The 18,489-nt window shown below is 34.9% G+C and overlaps 2 protein-coding genes across 4 annotated transcripts; one reads left to right on the top strand and one right to left on the bottom strand.

The window, feature by feature from the left end:
- Nucleotides 1-305: 305 nt before the first annotated feature.
- Nucleotides 306-13,865, bottom strand: LOC111908189 (vacuolar protein sorting-associated protein 53 A-like). 3 transcript variants are annotated; one of them, XM_052765531.1, is made up of 25 exons: nucleotides 13,666-13,865; nucleotides 13,443-13,561; nucleotides 12,781-12,875; nucleotides 12,608-12,664; nucleotides 12,343-12,493; nucleotides 12,182-12,252; nucleotides 11,899-12,023; nucleotides 11,652-11,812; nucleotides 11,423-11,564; nucleotides 11,143-11,206; nucleotides 10,859-11,059; nucleotides 10,712-10,741; nucleotides 10,012-10,116; nucleotides 9,866-9,925; nucleotides 9,649-9,726; nucleotides 9,168-9,275; nucleotides 9,013-9,078; nucleotides 8,775-8,852; nucleotides 8,539-8,675; nucleotides 8,357-8,450; nucleotides 8,182-8,259; nucleotides 8,008-8,070; nucleotides 1,324-1,401; nucleotides 1,155-1,250; nucleotides 306-811 (listed from the first exon to the last, which is right to left on the bottom strand). In XM_052765531.1, the coding sequence occupies exons 2-25, from the start codon at nucleotides 13,489-13,491 to the stop codon at nucleotides 473-475; spliced, it is 2,526 nt and encodes an 841-aa protein (XP_052621491.1). In that variant the 5' UTR covers nucleotides 13,492-13,561; nucleotides 13,666-13,865; the 3' UTR covers nucleotides 306-472. The 3 variants fall into 3 exon arrangements, with proteins under 3 accessions (XP_052621491.1, XP_052621490.1, XP_052621492.1); XM_052765530.1 differs by having other exon boundaries at nucleotides 13,443-13,543; XM_052765532.1 differs by having other exon boundaries at nucleotides 1,324-1,395; nucleotides 13,443-13,543.
- Nucleotides 13,866-16,036: 2,171 nt separating this feature from the next.
- Nucleotides 16,037-18,119, top strand: LOC111908192 (pentatricopeptide repeat-containing protein At3g02650, mitochondrial). Its single transcript, XM_023904028.2, has 2 exons — nucleotides 16,037-17,926; nucleotides 18,014-18,119. The coding sequence occupies exon 1, from the start codon at nucleotides 16,112-16,114 to the stop codon at nucleotides 17,897-17,899; it is 1,788 nt and encodes a 595-aa protein (XP_023759796.1). The 5' UTR covers nucleotides 16,037-16,111; the 3' UTR covers nucleotides 17,900-17,926; nucleotides 18,014-18,119.
- Nucleotides 18,120-18,489: the final 370 nt, after the last annotated feature.

The following is an 18,489-nucleotide window of genomic DNA, read 5'->3' as shown; positions in this document are numbered from 1 at the left end:
ATTTTAAATTTCAAATAAATTTACAGTTTAAACCTTTATATTTAACATTTTGTTATAATTAACCCGTTTAGTACACACTAAACACATAATTTTAATTTATTTATTTTTTGCAAGTTTTTTTTTCTGATAATTTTCACTTATTTCAATTTAAAATTCAAATAAAATTTCTATTTAATCATTCGTACTTAACATTTTGTTTTAATCAACCCGTATAATATACGGGTCTCACAACTAGTTAATCTAACAAAAATAATCATAAAACGTTGTTTAAGCAAAGTATATCTCATATCTTGTATGAAAACATATACCCAAATGTAGTGAATTTTATATAACCTAACAAAAAGTCCAGTCCACACATAAAAAATAAAAGTAAGTTTTGATAATCATGTCAAAAATAGTAATTAAGAAAAAATACAGGTCATTTGATTGGTATGATATGGTAGAAAATACATGCATGGAGTTGAAAGAATGGTCATGCATTGAAGAGTTTTCTGAAAGGACCATCGGTTCGGTCTTTTGCGGCTTCAGTGAGAGCAAGGAAGCGTTTAAAACCAGTAGTGGCAGCACCTCTACCCAGTGCTGCTGCTCTTGTCAGCACATCTTCTCTTGATGCACTGCTCATCATTGCTGCACCATAAGAAGAACCACCACCTTGCTGACTCACCACCGCCACTGCCACTGGAGGAGGAGGACCTGCTGCACCTGCACCTGTGGTGGGGACCACCTGGACTGCTGACGTGGCGATTGGGATCCCGGACCCACGTTTGCTGAAATCTTCTAATATTGTTTGTTGGTCTGCTTTTTTCAGCCCCTGTACGATATAATTAAATGTCTCAAATACAGTTTCTTTATTACTACATGACATGGACTTCATGAAATTCATATGACTTAATCTGGTAAAGCTATATTATATATATTAATATGTGCGTTGTTTTTTCTTTAACTTACTGAAGAAAGAAGCACTTAGCAGAAGGCTTTCCTCGTTAAGTCCTAATTTAATTACTTTTACAAATTTTCCTTGGTTTATATTTTCTTTTTATTTTTCCAAGAAATATTTTTTAAACATCATGTATACAGACATCATGAGTTAATAGGAAAAGAAAAAGAAACACATGCATATAATTTGATTACAATTAGTAGAAGTAGAAGGTAACCTTGAGGTCTAGGATTCGCTGAAACTCAGAGTGGGTTCCCTCAGGTAGTAGTGCACTGTATGTATCTGCCACTGAGTCAACCGGGGACAGAATAACCTACAATACAAAATAACTCATTACAAAAATGGTTCTAGATTATTTAAATTCAATCAATCAATCAATCATTCACCTTTAAAAGTGCTTCGGCTTTGCTCATCTCACGACTCACAAATTTGGAGTAACTAGCAGCAGCTCCTGATGCCTGTTGCTTCAGATTAAGTTTTTAATCAAATTCAAACCAATCAATTTTTAATAAAATAAAAGCTTGACTGACATGATTAATGTATGTATGTTGTTGCAAATATATACAATTTGACAAAGCAAAAACTCAATAACTGAAATGTGAAATTACAGTTTCAGTCCAAAGGTAAATTGTGTTTTTCTCATCTGTATTAATGATCAGAGAGAGTAAATTACAGTTTCAGCCCCTCTTAATAGAGCTGATTTTTTTTGTCCAAAAAAGTTCTCTTTTAATTTTGGTTCTTATTTCAGGTTTTTTTGACGTTTTGATCCCTGTTCCAAGTACAATGACAATATTTTTGAGACCAAAATTGCAATAATCAACTAGTATACTCAGGAAGCAAGAATAGTAGTTTTACTTGAACGAAACAGGGACCAAAAACATTACAAGAACCTCAAGTAAGGACCAAAATTGCAAATAATAGCTATACTTAGGAGCCAAAAATAATAGTTTTACTTGGAACCAAAATTGCAAAAAATAGCTGTACTTAGGGACCAAAAATGTAATTTACTTTTACTCTAATAATAATAATAATGATAATAATAACAGTAACAGTAATATCAAAATCATAAGTAGAGGTGAGCAAAAACCGAACCGCAAACCAAAAAAACCACATAAACCGAAACCAAAAAACCGAAACCGATATGAAAACCGATGGTGTGGTTTTTAGTTTTGCAAAAACCGAAAATACTTGGTGCGGTGCAGTTTCTAGTCTCGCAAAAACCGCAAAAAACCGAACCGCACCGCATATATATATATATATATATATATATATATATATATATATATATATATATATATATATATATATATATATATATATATATTAAGTGTTGATATTTATAAGAACCAAGAAATTATGACAATTAAAATTTCTATAAATGTAATATTTATCTTATCTATCGGAGAATGATTGTATATTTTTAAGCATACATTCAGTGGTATTTACAATAACAAATAATATTTATGATATTTTTTAACATTTAAATATGAATAGTACTAGTGATATAGTATCATTTTTATGAATACATTAATTGATATTGTCGTATGTACTTGTGAAACAAATATTATATTAAATTCGCATTATATTGAAACATTAGAAACATGTTGAATGAATGGTTATTTAATTTGATTTTAAACCAAGAGATGGTGGTATATATGGGTTTATGTCCAATAAATGATTAGCACTCCTCATCTGAGTCAAATTAACTCGCTTACTTGAGTTTTAGTAAAAAGGCAAAACGGGGAAAAAACCGCAAAAAAAGCGAACCGTAAAAAACCGCAAAAACCGAACCGCATAAAACCGAACGGTGCGGTTTCTAAATTTCAAAAAACCGAAGTTGCGGTTTTCGGTTCGGTTTTGACCAAAAACCGCACCGAACCGCACAATGCTCACCCCTAATCATAAGTGGCCAAATTGATAAAATTGCGAAAGTAGGTTGTGTTTTTCTGTACTTTAAACTGATATCAAATATCAGACCATGTAACCAGGAAAAATGGGTTTTTTAAAAAATATAAACCGGTTTAATCACTAGTCAGGTTGATATGGCTTAATTGATAAAGTGGTGAAGGCCAAAACCAAGTTGTTGGAAATATTACAGCTGTACCTTATACAGCTGTTGACTGCTTTATTTAACAGTTGTATATTGGCCTAAATTAGCTCTCTAATTGCCTTTATATTAGATTTATTTTTAGACCTTAATTCTGTAATTAGAGTAGATTATCTCTTTCCTAGTTTAGGCTAATTCTTCCCTGTATATAAACAGTTGTAATGTGAATAAGAAAATGACTGAAAAGCTTTCATCTTTTGTTTCATGGTATCAGAGCAGGTCCATCCTAGACCTGATCAAACTAAGTTTTATTTCCTAAGTTTTTTTTTCTCTCCAACTTAAACTACTTATGGCCGGGGGAAACCAATCCGATGTCACAAGCGATTCTGCTTCATCTGCAGCAAAATCCACTCTCCTCTCTACTCCTGACCTCGGACATACTCTGCAAATCACCCAACACAAACTTAATGGGTTGAATTTCAGAGAATGGTATCAATCTGTTTTGCTGGTCATCCGAGGGAAAGGGAAAGTAGGCTATCTTACTGGTGAAACTTGTCAACCAAAACAGGGTGATTCAGGTTATCAACAATGGGAAGCAGAAAACTCCATTATCATGGCATTACTTATCAACTCCATGGAGGCACGAATCGGCAGAACATTTTTATTCTACAGCAGCGCTCACGAAATCTGGAAAGGTGTCCAAGATATGTACTCAGATCTTGAAAACACATCTCAGTGTTTCGAGATTCGCTCAATCCTAAGGTCCACTCGCCAAGGAACAATGACGGTTACTGAGTATTACAACCGGTTAGTTGATTTATGGCATAATATGGACCTATTCTATTCTATTCCTTGGAAGTGCAGTGTGATCGAAACACATATAACCAAATGCTTGAAAAAGACAGAGTTTTTGATTTTCTTCAAGGACTTAATAAGGATCTTGATGAAGTAAGAGGGCGTATTCTTGGAGTCAAACCGCTACCTTCGCTTAGAGAAGTTTTTTCTGAAGTTCGTAGAGAAAAAAGCCAACGTAGAGTTATGCTCACATCAAACGAGGGCATTTTTCCGGAAGAACAACCGCAAGGATCAGCCCTTATGTCTTCTCATTCTCAAAATCATAAGGCAAACAAGGATGCTCGTCATTGGTGCGAACATTGCAAGAAACCTTTCCATACGAAGGCAACCTGCTGGGAAATACATGGAAAGCCAAAGGATTGGAAGTCACGAAGTCAGCGTAGAGAAACTCCTTCTGCTCATGTAGTCGAGCAAACCCAGCCACTAAGCCCCGACATCAACAAACTCACTCCACAAAATATGGAGACTCTAAGGTCCCTTCTTCGTGAATTACAATGCTCTGGAGCACCTAAACCAGCCCCTAAAACAGCAACTACGCATCACGGTAACATAAAAATGTCTCTGTTAACAAAGAAAACAGATTTAGATGACTGGATTGTTGATACCGGTGCCTCCGATCATATGACCGGAGATTGTAGAAACTTAAGCAACTATAGAACATGTGGTGATGAACCTGGAGTATGTGTGGCAAATGGAACTGTGTTACCGGTTATAGGAATGGGTGATACAAAGTTTCAAGGACTTCACTTAAAATCAGTCCTTCACGTGCCACATTTAAAATATAATCTTCTGTCTGTGAGAAAATTAACAAAAGATCAGAACTGTCAAGTAATTTTTCTTTGTGATTTTTGTGTATTTCAGGATCTGCGTTCGGGGAAGATGATTGGCAATGCTAAGGTACAACATGGTCTCTACTACCTCACTGGTCATTCTCATTTTCCAACCTCATGTCTAGCACTATCTGCATCAAGTATCTTAAATTCTGATGTAATCCTTTGGCATAAACGGTTAGGACACCCTAGTTTTCAGTATATGAAGCTTTTGTATCCAAACCTCTTCATCAATAAAGATGTCTCTTCATTTTATTGTGAATCATGTATTCTTGCAAAACAAACACGAAGAAACTACCCCATTCGTGTATACCAACCCTCAAAACCATTCCATATTATAGATAGTGATATTTGGGGTCCTTCTCGTGTCAAGGACCTAAGTGGCAAGAGTTGGTTCATCACCTTCATAGATGACCATACTCGTGTATGTTGGGTTTTTCTTTTAAAAAACAAATTGGATGCTGCGGATGTGTTCATAAAATTTCACAGCATGATAAAAAACATATTCCAAAGCAATATTCACATACTTCGAACAGACAATGGGGGGGGGGGGGGGGAATATTTCTCTAGTAACTTAGGAAGATACCTCTCAGAAAATGGTATTTTACATCAGAGTTCGTGTGCTTCAACTCCCCAGCAAAATGGGATTGCCGAGCGTAAAAATCGACATCTTTTAGAGGTATCACGTTCAATCATGTTCTCTAGTCATGTGCCACAATCTTTTTGGGGAGAATCAATCCTAACTGCTTTCTATCTAATAAACCGACTTCCCTCAAAACCTTTAAAATTCCAAACACCAATCAGTGTTCTTCAAAAAACCTTTCCCGAGTCCAGAGTAATTAATTCTCTTTCTCCAAAAGTTTTTGGGTGTTCAGCATTTGTTCACAATATCAGTCCCAACAAAGGAAAACTTGATCCAAAATCAACAAAATGTGTATTTGTAGGTTACTCATCTACACAAAAAGGGTACAAATGTTTCAACCCCCACACAAAAAGGTTCTCTACATCTTATGATGTCACATTTCTTGAAAATCAGCCATTTTACTCTTATGATTCTCTTCAGGGGGAGACTTCAAATGAAGAGAATCATTGGGATCCATCTATATCTCTTCCAATGTTGCCTATTTCTGAGTCTATATCACCATCTATACCCCCGGTGACAGAAAATATCATCCCTGAACCAATTCAAATTTCAGAACCTGTTCAAAGAGAAGAACCATCTTTACGTGTCTACTCAAAAAGACCACGTGTAACTCAGCAAAACCAGCCATCAGAACCAACTTCAGATCCTCCACAAGAATTACAGCAAGAAAAATCCAAAGTGGATGATCTTGATGCTCCTATTGCAATCCGAAAGGGGGTAAGATCTTGTACTCAACATCCTATTTCAAAACACTTGTCCTATGGAAGGTTATCTAAAAAACACAGGGTCTTTGTATCTCAACTTGATGACACCACTATTCCTTCAAACATTCATGAAGCGTTAAAGGATCCAAAGTGGAAGGAAGCAGTCTTTGAAGAATTAAAAGCATTAAATGAAAACAAGACATGGGATGTTGATATGCCTAAAGGAAAGAAATTAGTAGGTTGTAAATGGATTTTTAGTGTGAAAGTTGGCAAGAATGGGATTATTGAGAGATACAAAGCCCGTCTAGTTGCTCGAGGATATACTCAAACATATGGAATCGATTATGAACAAACATTTGCACCTGTTGCAAAGCTAAATTCCATAAGAGTATTGTTATCCATCGCAGCTAATCTTGACTGGGAATTACATCAAATGGATGTATCAAATGCTTTCTTAAATGGTACACTAGAAGAAGAGGTGTACATGAAGCTAACCCCTGGTTTCGAGCACAAAGAAAAAACCGGATCAGTATGCAAACTGAAAAAGACTTTATATGGGCTAAAGCAATCTCCCAGAGCTTGGTTTACTCATTTCAGCAAGGTAATGAAGAATTTTGGATATCGCCAAGGACAAGCAGATCATACTCTGTTTGTTAAAGAGTCGAAGAATAAAAAACGATGTATCTTGATTGTATATGTCGATGACATAATAATCACCGGAGATGATGTCGACGAGATCAACAACCTCAAACGGCTACTGCAATCGGAATTCAAAGTCAAGGATCTAGGAAAATTACAATATTTTCTTGGAATAGAAATTGCTAAAAGCAAAGATGGAATCTTCATTTCACAAAGAAAATATATCCTAGACCTCCTACAAGAGACAGGAAAGCTTGGTTGCCGACCAGCAACTACTCCAATGGAAAAGAACTGGAAAGAAAAGTTGACTGAAGAAGACCCTCCAACAAATAGAGAAAGATACCAACGAATAGTGGGAAAGCTGATTTATCTATCACTCACTAGGCCGGATATTGCCTATAGTGTTAGCCAAGTAAGTCAATTTATGCACGCTCCAACTATTCGCCATCAAAATGCAGTTGATCAAATCCTTAGATATCTTAAGGGAACACCTGGAAAAGGAATGCTCTATAAAAAAACCGAGAACCGAAAGATTGAGGGATTTACTGATGCAAATTGGTCAGATAGCAAATCAACAACAGGGTACTGTACCAAGTTTTGGGGAAATGTGGTCACTTGGAGAAGCAAAAAGCAATCAGTCGTGTCAAGAAGTAGTACCGAAGCATAGTATCGTGCTATTGCACAAGGAATTTGTGAGTTAATATGGTTGGATAGATTATTAATAGAATTGAAAATTGATGTTAATGGTCAACTACACCTCTACATTGATAGTCAACCAGCGATTGCAAATGTTCATAATCCTATACAACATCATCGTATGAAACATGTCCATATTGATAGGAATTTCATCAAGTCAGAGATTGAAAGCGGAAAGATAAAGCTCTCATATGTTCCCTCAACCGATCAAGAAGCTGATATTCTGACAAAACCACTGTTGAGAATAAGTTTTGAGTCAAATGTATCCAAGTTGGGAATGATTGATATACATTCACCAACTTGAGGGGAGGTGTTGGAAATATTACAGCTGTACCTTATACAGCTGTTGACTGCTTTATTTAACAGTTGTATATTGGCCTAAATTAGCTCTCTAATTGCCTTTATATTAGATTTATTTTTAGACCTTAATTCTGTAATTAGAGTAGATTATCTCTTTCCTAGTTTAGGCTAATTCTTCCCTGTATATAAACAGTTGTAATGTGAATAAGAAAATGACTGAAAAGCTTTCATCTTTTGTTTCAGAGGTAACTGGGAAAATGTTTTTCCTACCTAATCACTAGAGCAGACAAAATGAATGGTTAAAAAAAATGATTAAAGTAGAGTAGGTTGTTATGAAGAAAAGAAACGATTATTACCTGTTTTCCAAGGGATGGAATATCTAAAAGTATCGTCTTTACAGCCTGAGTATCTAACAACATCTGCAAAAAAAAAAAAAAAGTAAAAACATGTCAAATTGTAAGCTGCTAGCTATTGTACATTTCTTTTTTTTTTTTTAAAAAAATACATAAAAGGAAGAAAGAACAATGTACTTGTTGAGCTCCAGTCTCTGAGATCTGCTTGCATTTGAAGATGTTGAGATAGAAGCGTGGGCCCAGGGACGAAGCAAGCTGCACAATGAAGCACAAAAACAATATGAATACACCTAAATTATAAATTATAAATTATAAACAGTAGGTAGGAAGGAAGGAAGGAAGGAAGACTGACCTTGTCTAAAAAGAACTGAAAGTAAACTGGAGAAAGAAGGGTTCCAAGTACAGGGATGCTACCACTAAGGATCATTTTTATGTTATTCACATACCTGTATTGTATGTTTGTATGTAGTAAAGTAAGTAAGTATGTAAGTAATCATAGTTTCAATTGATATGTATATAATCATCTAATCTTACTCTGATTGGTCGCCCACACTTTCAAGTGTAGCCCATGGGACACGTGTGGTCATTGCAACCATTTCAATGTCAAATTTGGTTTCCAACCCATTCACCAATGTTACTAATGCTTTTGTTATAACTGCTGAGTATTCATCCTGTACGTACGTACATATAAAATTATAAGACAAATAATAGGATATATATATATATATATATATATATATATATATATATATATATATATATATATTTACCTCCACTTCTGACATGTCTACACCATCAGCCAATTGGGGATCTATGATTTTGGAGACATTCTCAGCCAACTCACCAGCCTGTAAAACCAATCAACTTAAAAAACTAACCAACTCTTTTTAACACAGGAAAGGCTTTCTAATAAACCTAAAAACCAAATGTATCTTTATTATTTTTAAACTGTCACATAACAAATACATAAACACAACATGATACTGATAGGTGAAGGCCAAGGCTAACCGTTTTATGGCAATATTCTGCTGTATTCACAATATAACATATCATCCTCTCGTCTTTATCAGATGTCTGCATTAATAAGATTCACACTACATTAGGATTAATAAAATAAAAACAAAAATAGTAAAAATAAGGTGAGAAAGTAAAGTGGAAGATACCTTAATATGTCCATCCATCCCAGTGGCAGCTGCAACAATCCCTGTGCCACCTTTAGGCAACTTCATGAATAGCTTTGTAGCATAAGCTTTTAGAACCCTTTGAAACACCTATCACCCAAATCAACCAACCAATCATAAATAATACCATCCTACTTTCACTTTTTTCTATCACACCATTCTACTTTCAGCAACTTTTCTTATCAAGCTACTGCGCTTTGAAAAATCTGTTTATATATTATAGTTATCAGGGCATTATACTTTGAAAAGTCTACCCCATTATAGTAGTGAAAATTGTTTTCTATATGGGGGTAGGTTTTTCAAAGTACAATGCTGTTGTAACTTGTAGTTGAAAAAAAAAAGAGTAGGATGATATAATAAACAAATCAATGGGAGTACTCACCTTATTAAAAGTCTACTCAATTGTAGTAGTAGACAATGTATTAAGAACGAGAACATACAAATAATTTATTCCAAAACTAACCTTGAACAAGTTTAGCAGAGTTTGGTTCTTAGTCAAGGCTGAGCACCTTTTCAAGCTCCTTCTGATAATCAAAAATACCTTTTATAGAAAGAAAGAAAAAAAAAACTGTATTAGGTTAAGTAATAGAAGACATTCTTTATTGTGGGAAATGTCACAAAGTATGATTTTATTTTTGTTTTGGTAAATATTTTCCAGCTGTTTGGCTAGAAAAAGTTACCTGCATGCTACTGGATAAAATATTGGTCTGACCTCCATCATCCATATCCCATGTTTCTTCCTGTAATATCAAAGATATATGCATATAATATATGGAAATAAGAGTCAAGGACAAAAAAGTCATTTGACATAAAGGCTGATGAAAACCTGAACAAGCTTCTCCAAATTGTCCATAAGTGTCTTCTCTTCAAAATCCACATATACCATCAGGTGTGGTTCAAAGCAAGATGATATGATTCCACGAAAATTAAACTGCCAAAACATAACAATGGAAACAAAGTCATACTCATACTTACCATCAAATTCTAATTGGAACAATATATATTGCATAAAATACAATATAAACCCTAGTTCTTAGCCTACATATTTAGAGGGAGATTATAATCATGGGTTATATAGTTCACACTAGAATAAGGATAGATGTTTTATGTGCTGTTTGTTTTTCAGTTAATGGGAACAAAACTTAATCTGGACATATATGTACTGTTGCTTCTTTTTGACTTAATATAAACAGATAGACCTAATGGGTTAAGTGAGAATAGGGTATCTTTATACATAAAGACAAAAATGAAAAACAAGTCATTTGCAGTTCAATCTATAACAGTTGTTAATTAAACAATCACTTCTAGACAGAAGGGTAAAATGGTCTTTTTATATATTTAGACTGCATTCAGTCCAAAAAAAAAAGCAGTCTTTACTTATACAACACTTTACCCCTAGGGCAATTGATGAGGAAAAAAAACTGCCACTTAAACAAATCTAGAAAAGAGTCTTTCTTTTTTTCTGTAATCAAACATATAAATGTAAGAAATATAAAGAAATTGCAATTGGAAAGGTCAAAACATACCCCTGCTCCAGGCACAGCTAAATCTTTATCCTGACAACAGAAGGTTCATATGTTATGAATTACCCCAACCAGAAGCAGAAGATTTCAGGAATTTTAGAATAAATATAAAATATAAATAAACTTAAATAAGCAATCAGCATCACTTACATCATCCTGATGTGCAGCAAGCTTTTTCTCATACTTCTTACGAATGTCTTGTACAATCTGATTATTATTATTATTATTACTATTACTTTCTGCTTTATCTTTATCTGTTTCCTCAAAGTCATTTGTTACATTTCTGGTACTACCACTACCACCAAATTTCTCTGCCAACTCTTCCTCGAATTCTATTGTCCGTTGCAATGCCTACACACATGAATAAGTCCCAAATTTAAAAAAAAAAAAAGGAAATAAATATAAGTGTCAAATAATACTACTTCAGAAATTACCATCAGTAGTGTTCCCACATCTGGCTTCTCTTTCAGGTTTTCAAGTATGTCCTCAAGTTGTGACCTAAGATTACCAATTTAGCCCCATGAGTAGGGTAGAGAATTTAATCCAGAAAAGTAATAGTATTTACCAGGATTTGTGTCATTTCAAACTCAAACATGCAAGGTGTTTTTTAAATCTCATATTAAGTATAACATAAGGTAGTAAGGGAGCGTTTGGTTTGTAGAATGTTTTTAAAAAAGGAATGGAATCAATCAAAGGAACTGGAATCTAACGAACCTGGTCAATTTACAGAACTGGATACAGAGCAGATAATCAACATGCCATGAAGTTGGAAAGATTTTCCAAATCTCCTCATTTGTTCTTAAACGGCGTTTCACCCAAGCATATCTCCTCTCTGTTTTATCCAACTTTGCTAGCTCTGAGAGGAAGCAACAACTTTTTAGAAATGAAATAAATAAGTTTTTTTTTTTTTTTAATATCTGGAAAGTAGTTATAAGAAACAAACCAGCTCCTTCAAATATCTGCTGATAAGAAATAAGTTCCCTATCACAAAAGTTCTTCACTAACTCCTCCCTCACTGATGGCTCAAGTGCATCAACAACTAAACAAGCATCTGTTAAATGCTGCAACAAACTGCTTTCCTCTGTCTCTTTCCCCGTACCTAAGCTGGGATAAAAGAAAGAAGGGTAAAAATGGAAATTAGACTTGCCAAGATAAAAATAAGTTGTAAACATAACATCAAATTTACACACCTGGAGAAATCAGAATACACATGAGACTTGAGAATTTGTTTGATGTTCTTGAACTTATCTCTTAGCTCAGTGATCTTTGGGTTATCTCTGTAGCCATCAAAATGACTACATAACTGGCTGACAGCCTAAAACACGAAAAATCATGTATATTAAACGCCACTTCATTGAAAACAATTTAACTTAGCTGTATAATTTAAATGTGTTTGATATTATAACTTTCATTGAATACATGTTTTTGTTATTAACTTGTTAACAACTACCAATATACAAACATCTTACACACCTCTAACTGTGCAGAAGCCTCTTTATATTGTCGTTTTGAAGCCATTACTTGAAGTTGTTCGATGGCAGACACTGTCATAGTTAAAATAGGGATAATTTTTTAATGCAATATTTAAAACATGACATATTTTTTGAACAAAAAAAAAGAAAAAGAAGACTGACCAAGCATATTAAGACGATGGAGGGCGGTGATTGTAGTTGTTATGTGTTTTTTTGCAAAATCCAGCTTTTTGATGTCACGACATATTTCTTGAACCATTGTTTCACTTTGTTCAGCTTTGGTTTTAATTTCTCTGACTTTATACATGAGTTCCTGCAATTAATGATAGCAATAGAGGCAACATAATGAGTTTGATTCATGGAAAAAAGAAAGTCTATTGATTTTAGTATAAAAGAGACATAATTGACAACAAGATTCAACACAGACCTGAACAGCACGTGTAGCTGCAGCCAAATCCTCCTTTGCCTTTGTACCTGAATTACTCTGGATATAACAATATTCATCAATAAAGTGCTGAGTTACCCTCAAATCAATGAATGAATGACTACATTACCAAATCACACAATCATTTGAAGGGGGGATATTATAAAGATAATCACCTGTTGACGGACAGCAGCAAGAATTTCTGTATCCACAACGCGTATCTCATTGTGTACTTTTTGCATCAGTGGCTCCACACCCACTAAAGATGCTTCTGCATAGTGAATATTCCATAATGTGAAACTAAGAGAAAAGCTTACTAAAAGAAGATTCATCATAAAGATCAACATATATATGTGACTTAGGGTTATTGTACAATTGGATATCAAGTAATTTTATATGATAGACATTGCTTTCTAGGTGTAGGTGTGCCTACAAAATGATGAAGCATTCAACTTTTATAATTTCTAAACTCCTAAAGGAGTCTTAACTATTTTTAAGTACATTACTGATTACTCTTTCCTAGACATATGCAGGACAAGCACTCAAGGTCTAAATTGACATTTTCCATTGCTTGAATGTGGACACATAAACAGCTTTACTCTTCAACTGTGCAATTCATGCCACCGAGTAGGCAAGTATCTAGTTCATCCATCATTATCATCAATTTTTCTGTCTACTTGCTAAAATGAAAGGGGCGCTAATAAGAAAGTATAATCCAATCAAAATTCAAAATTGTTAGGTGTGCAATAAGCAATAGTTCTCTGCTGTCGGAACTTTTAAGAAGACAGTATCTCACTATGATCTGATCTTGAATCCAGAGAAAGTGAGATAAACTGACCTGTAGGGAACATCTGGTTGATGTAGTCCAAAGTACTCGACTTCTCCATTCTCTCTCTACTGAAAGCTCACCACTCCTCCAAATCTTCTTATAGCCAATACCTAATCAAACCAAAAATACTCCATAATGAAGAAATAGCTAAATTAATCATCATATCAGGTGTTAATCACTGTGAGCAACATCAAGCACAATCAGACATTACAAACATAGAGATCCGGATCACCTAATTCGCCTGGGGTGCCCGTAGATCATCGAATTCTATGGAAATATGTATAGCTAATCCCTCGAAATATTCTGAATCTCCGATGAATGAGAAGGATAACGGTAGAATAACGGCGGAATACGGTGACGTCCGGTGGCCAGTAACGGTGATAGTTAACTTGGGGTTTTTTTAGAGGATTTTGACTATTTCTTGCATTCATTCACTTCAGTCAAGAATCCTATAATGACGGTGCTCGGCTAAGTTTCAAAAAGAACCCTAAACTGTTAAATTATGCGAATTTAACACTTGTACTTGTGTTTTATGCAACTTCTTCATGACCATTGAAAACGCAAATTAACGACTTCTGTTTGTTTTTACTAAGGTATGCCGAAAATTTATAAGTATGTTATTAGTATATAATTTTCTCTTTAATATGTTAAAACTGATATAATTGGGTATCATATATGTTTTTGGTTCAAAAGAAGGGACTAAAGAGTAAATTTGACATTTAAAGATATTAATTAGGAGGTGGTATTAAAAAAAAATCATCATCTTTTTCTTATGATTTTTGAAAATCTAAAGGACAGAGGAAGGAGATTGGCGATTTCAAGCATCCAAAAAGGAGATTTCATTTGAGTTTGTAGAGTCGTTGAGTAATTATAATAAGTTTTCTTAAAGTTTCTTTGTGTTTTTATTAGTAACCAGAAATAATAAAAAGAAACCTATGGATTTCAAATCTTAGAGATCATTAGATGATTTCTTTTTGCATTCAACGACAATAAGAACATATAGATTGGCAATCTCTTGTGGTTTGGGAGTACCAAAATCACCTTATATCTTATACGCTCAAAACATATATTTTCACGAAAACTCATTTAAAAAGGAAAAGAAATTGAAATTATGAAAAAAATAATATATAGATTTATTAAAACCACCATTAGCTGTTGTGGCATGGAAAAAGCAAGAGGCAAATATATATGGCCTTAGGACCGACTTCTTGCACCTCTCGTCATTCTCGTTTAAAGTTTTTATTATCTTGTATTTTAGACGTACGGACAACAAGTTTTGTATGTGTTGTTATATTAAAATCATATCCCAATTTAGCCCTTTGTAATAATGAGATTCCACAATTGGCATTTCCTTTTGTTTGTGGTTTAAATAATTATTGAAATCTTTCCAAGTCGACAATAATTTCTCCACTTGGCTCGTTTTTTTCTATCTCCTTCTCCGTTGTCTCTTCCGGTAGATGAGTTTTCCGGCGACGAGAAAGTTCTGGCGATTAATGTTTCCGGAGACAACCATCACGTTAACCATATCGCCTTTTTCTTCTTTCAAGATTCGTTGTCGGCGCCGATGAAAACAGAAGGAATCGAGAACTCCTGACTCATAAACCCTTCGTATTTTTCTTTCTCGATGGAAAAATAAAAACCAAACGTGACATTCCTCCACTTCTCGATTTGATCTGGCATCTTCACCACCAAGACACTTCTCTATGTAAATTCAGGAAAGAGACGTCAGTCTTGCTATTTTTCCTCCAAAACAGAACCTTTCTTCCTCAACTCCTCTATCTTTAAAGATGGTTTTGATTCTAAGAACAAATTGATTGTTTCCAAGTCCTTTCCAAATCAATTTCTGGACCGTTCCCAAAAATGGGTAAATCGATTTATTCCTACTCTAGGTTTCAAATTTGTTAATCAAGCAAAATCACACACGACAAGACCCCATCAAGCGAAATCACACCTCATTGATGAAGAATCTGCATTAGGAAATCAACAATCTAAAAACCCATAACACTCGGTCTATCACTTGTCTATGACTCTAGAATCATTAGCTACTTCATTGATTCAAAACCGGATATACATGAGGCATATTCCGACAAGCAATAAACAATGTCGGTGGTGAAGAAGCATGTAATTAGCACCCAAGCTTCACGAAAATCCTATGGTGACACCCATTTGTTCATCGAGGGCGAACAGGGAGGTAGAAAGGCTTCGGGGTAAACAAGGGAAGAAGGGGGAAAGTGCTTCAGGGGATACTAACATTGATTTGTGGGTTTGAATCTAGCATAAGAGAAAATTAGAGGAGAAAGAATGCAAGAATGATCCGAATTAATTTTTGAAAATAAGAATCGAACGCATTGACAAACTTAAGTGGTCCTGGATCACTTCTCTGTTTCTGCTCCGTTATGTAATTTTTTTTTTCTATTAAGGTGCAACATGTATAAAAACTAGTGTCACTGCTATTTTTTGTGCCACTGCAATAAAAAATATCAGAAGTATTTGCATCGTCCATTTGAAAATATATTTTGGTTGCACAAGATGATTCGTATAATTTATTCAAAAAACAAATATGACAATTTATTCCACCGGCCCGACCCACCAAATTCAAACACCCAAATCCTAAAACCTAAAACACGCCAAGGGTTTTGCCTTTTTGGATACTGCTCCAAACATCACACTCAGGAAAAATGTGGCGATCTAGAGTGATAGCACGAAGAGTTCGATCTATCAGAGGATTCTCGCATTCCAAATCCGATTTTCCACAATTGCATTCTCAGGTACACAACCTTCAAACCCTGGCATCATATCGCCACCTGGAGAATTTCAGATCAAAAGATCTTTTTCCACAATCAAACGCCATTAGATTCTTTAGTTCCAGTTCGACAGATTCAGTTACGGATGCTGAAGTGAGTACTGGTAACAACAGTGATGTAATTGGGGCTGAAAACGAAAACAATGATAGCTTCAGTTTTGGCGAAATGTGGAAGGATGGTATTAACGAGGCTAATAGCGTGTTAGAAATGGATGTTTCTGATTCGGAAATTAAGGAATCGATAGAAGTAGTTAATGAAGAAACGCACGAGGTTGATATGGATGAATTACAGAGAGTGCTATCTCTTCTTAAAATCAGAGATGGTGATTCTGATGTTATTACTGTGTCCTTAGAATCGAAACTAGATGATATGAATTTGAATCTGAACAAAGAGTTTGTGGTGAGAGTTTTAGAAACTCCACATATTCATGGGGAGAATTTGATTGCTTTCTTCAAGTGGGCTACTGGAGTGAACAATGGAGAAGTGTTCTCTGTTACAACAAGGTCTCTCGATGCACTTGTGAAGGCTGTTTGCAAAGAGCTCAAAAAGAAGGTTGCTTATAGTTTGTGGGATTTGATTAAGGATCTGGGTGTCAAAGAAAACAATGTTTTGACCACAGAGATGCTTAATTCTCTAATCTCTGTGTTTTCAAGATTGGGTAAAGGAATGGCTGGGTTTGAAGTTTTCAACAAGTTTGAAGATTTCTCATGTCCGACCAATGCAAATTCATATTATTTCACCATTGAAGCTCTTTGTAGGCGATCCATTTTCGACAGAGTTGGTTTAGTTTGTGAGAGAATGCTCAGTGAAGATAAACTACCTGAAGCAGGAAAACTTGGAAGCATCATATCGTATTTATGCAAAGCTGGAATGGTGAAAGAAGCTCATTCTGTTTATCTATCAGCAAAAGAAAAACAAAAATTCCCACCTCAACCATCTGTTAACTTTTTAATCACTTCTCTCTGTGATCGAAAGAAAGTAGATTCCGATTCTGTCCACTTAGCTTTAAAGATGTTGGACGATTTCAATGGTGAAAAACAGAAACACGCAATCAAACAGTTTTCTTGTGTGATTCAAGGGCTGTGTAGAGTTAACGATTTTGAAGGGGCAAAAACTTTGTTGTCCAAAATGATCGATGAAGGTCCACCTCCTGGAAATGCAGCGTTCAATACTATCATCAATGGGCTTTCTAAATCGGGAAATATGGAAGAAGCTATAAAGACAATGAGGATAATGGAAGGTAGGGGATTAAAGCCTGATGTGTTTGCTTACAGTGTGATCATGAGTGGGTATGCAAAAGGTGGTGAAATGGAGGCAGCTGAGAAAATGTTGGTGGAGGCAAAGAAGAGCCACTGTAAGCTGACACCTGTCACGTATCATACAATGATCCGTGGGTATTGTAAGCTTGAGAAATTTGGAAAGGCTGTGAAGCTGTTGAATGAGATGGAAAGTTATGGGGTTAGGGCTAATAGTGATGAGTATGGTAAGTTGATTCAGTCTGTTTGTTTGAAGGCTGCTAATTGGAGAATGGGTGAGAAGTTAATGGAGGAAATGGAAAGGAAAGGTTTACATCTTAATGGGATTACTAAATCACTTGTGAGAGCTGTTAAAGAACTGGAAGAAGAGGCAAAAGGGACTGAAAATGTGAGTGTTGAAACATGAAGTTTTTGGTAGGTGGTTATGAAGAAGGTATGACAGATCTTGTATTTTGTTTTTCTTGAAACAAAGAGTCGTATTTGAAGTTAGGCCTTTTTTTGTTGTTTTTCCATGCTATAGATCGAAGAGAAAACTATACAAACATGATTTGTTGAAGACCTTTTCATGTAGCTTTTACCATTTTAACCATCAAAAGAATAACAAGGGCAGTTGGTTGGTATGTTAAGTGACTTCTTTGGTTTGTTTTTTGATGATTGCCTTTATCATAAGTTGTTTTCTTGTTCTATTTGTTGACTTGTTATTGAAAAAGTCAAAAGTTGTTGAACAAGTTTCATCACTATTTGGATACTACTTATATAATTTTGGGTAAAAGTATCATCACAAAGTATATTGCTATTATCGATAAAAAAAAATGTAAGCACATTGCTATTATGGGCAAAAATATAAAGTCCAAAACCCATATTATCTTGCTACCTGTAGTTTTTTTAGTTACATGCATCATTAATATATTCCATGGATATAATTATAAAACTAGTGTTGAGACTTGAGAGTTAGAATCCAGTTCTCTTGTGGATCGAAGCTAAAGTTGTTATCGT

The sequence above is a fragment of the Lactuca sativa genome, chromosome 7 (assembly GCF_002870075.4).
Source record: "Lactuca sativa cultivar Salinas chromosome 7, Lsat_Salinas_v11, whole genome shotgun sequence".
NCBI lineage: Eukaryota > Viridiplantae > Streptophyta > Magnoliopsida > Asterales > Asteraceae > Lactuca > Lactuca sativa.
The sequence above is the reverse complement of the archived record's forward strand: the minus strand, read 5'-3'. Positions and strand labels throughout refer to the sequence as shown.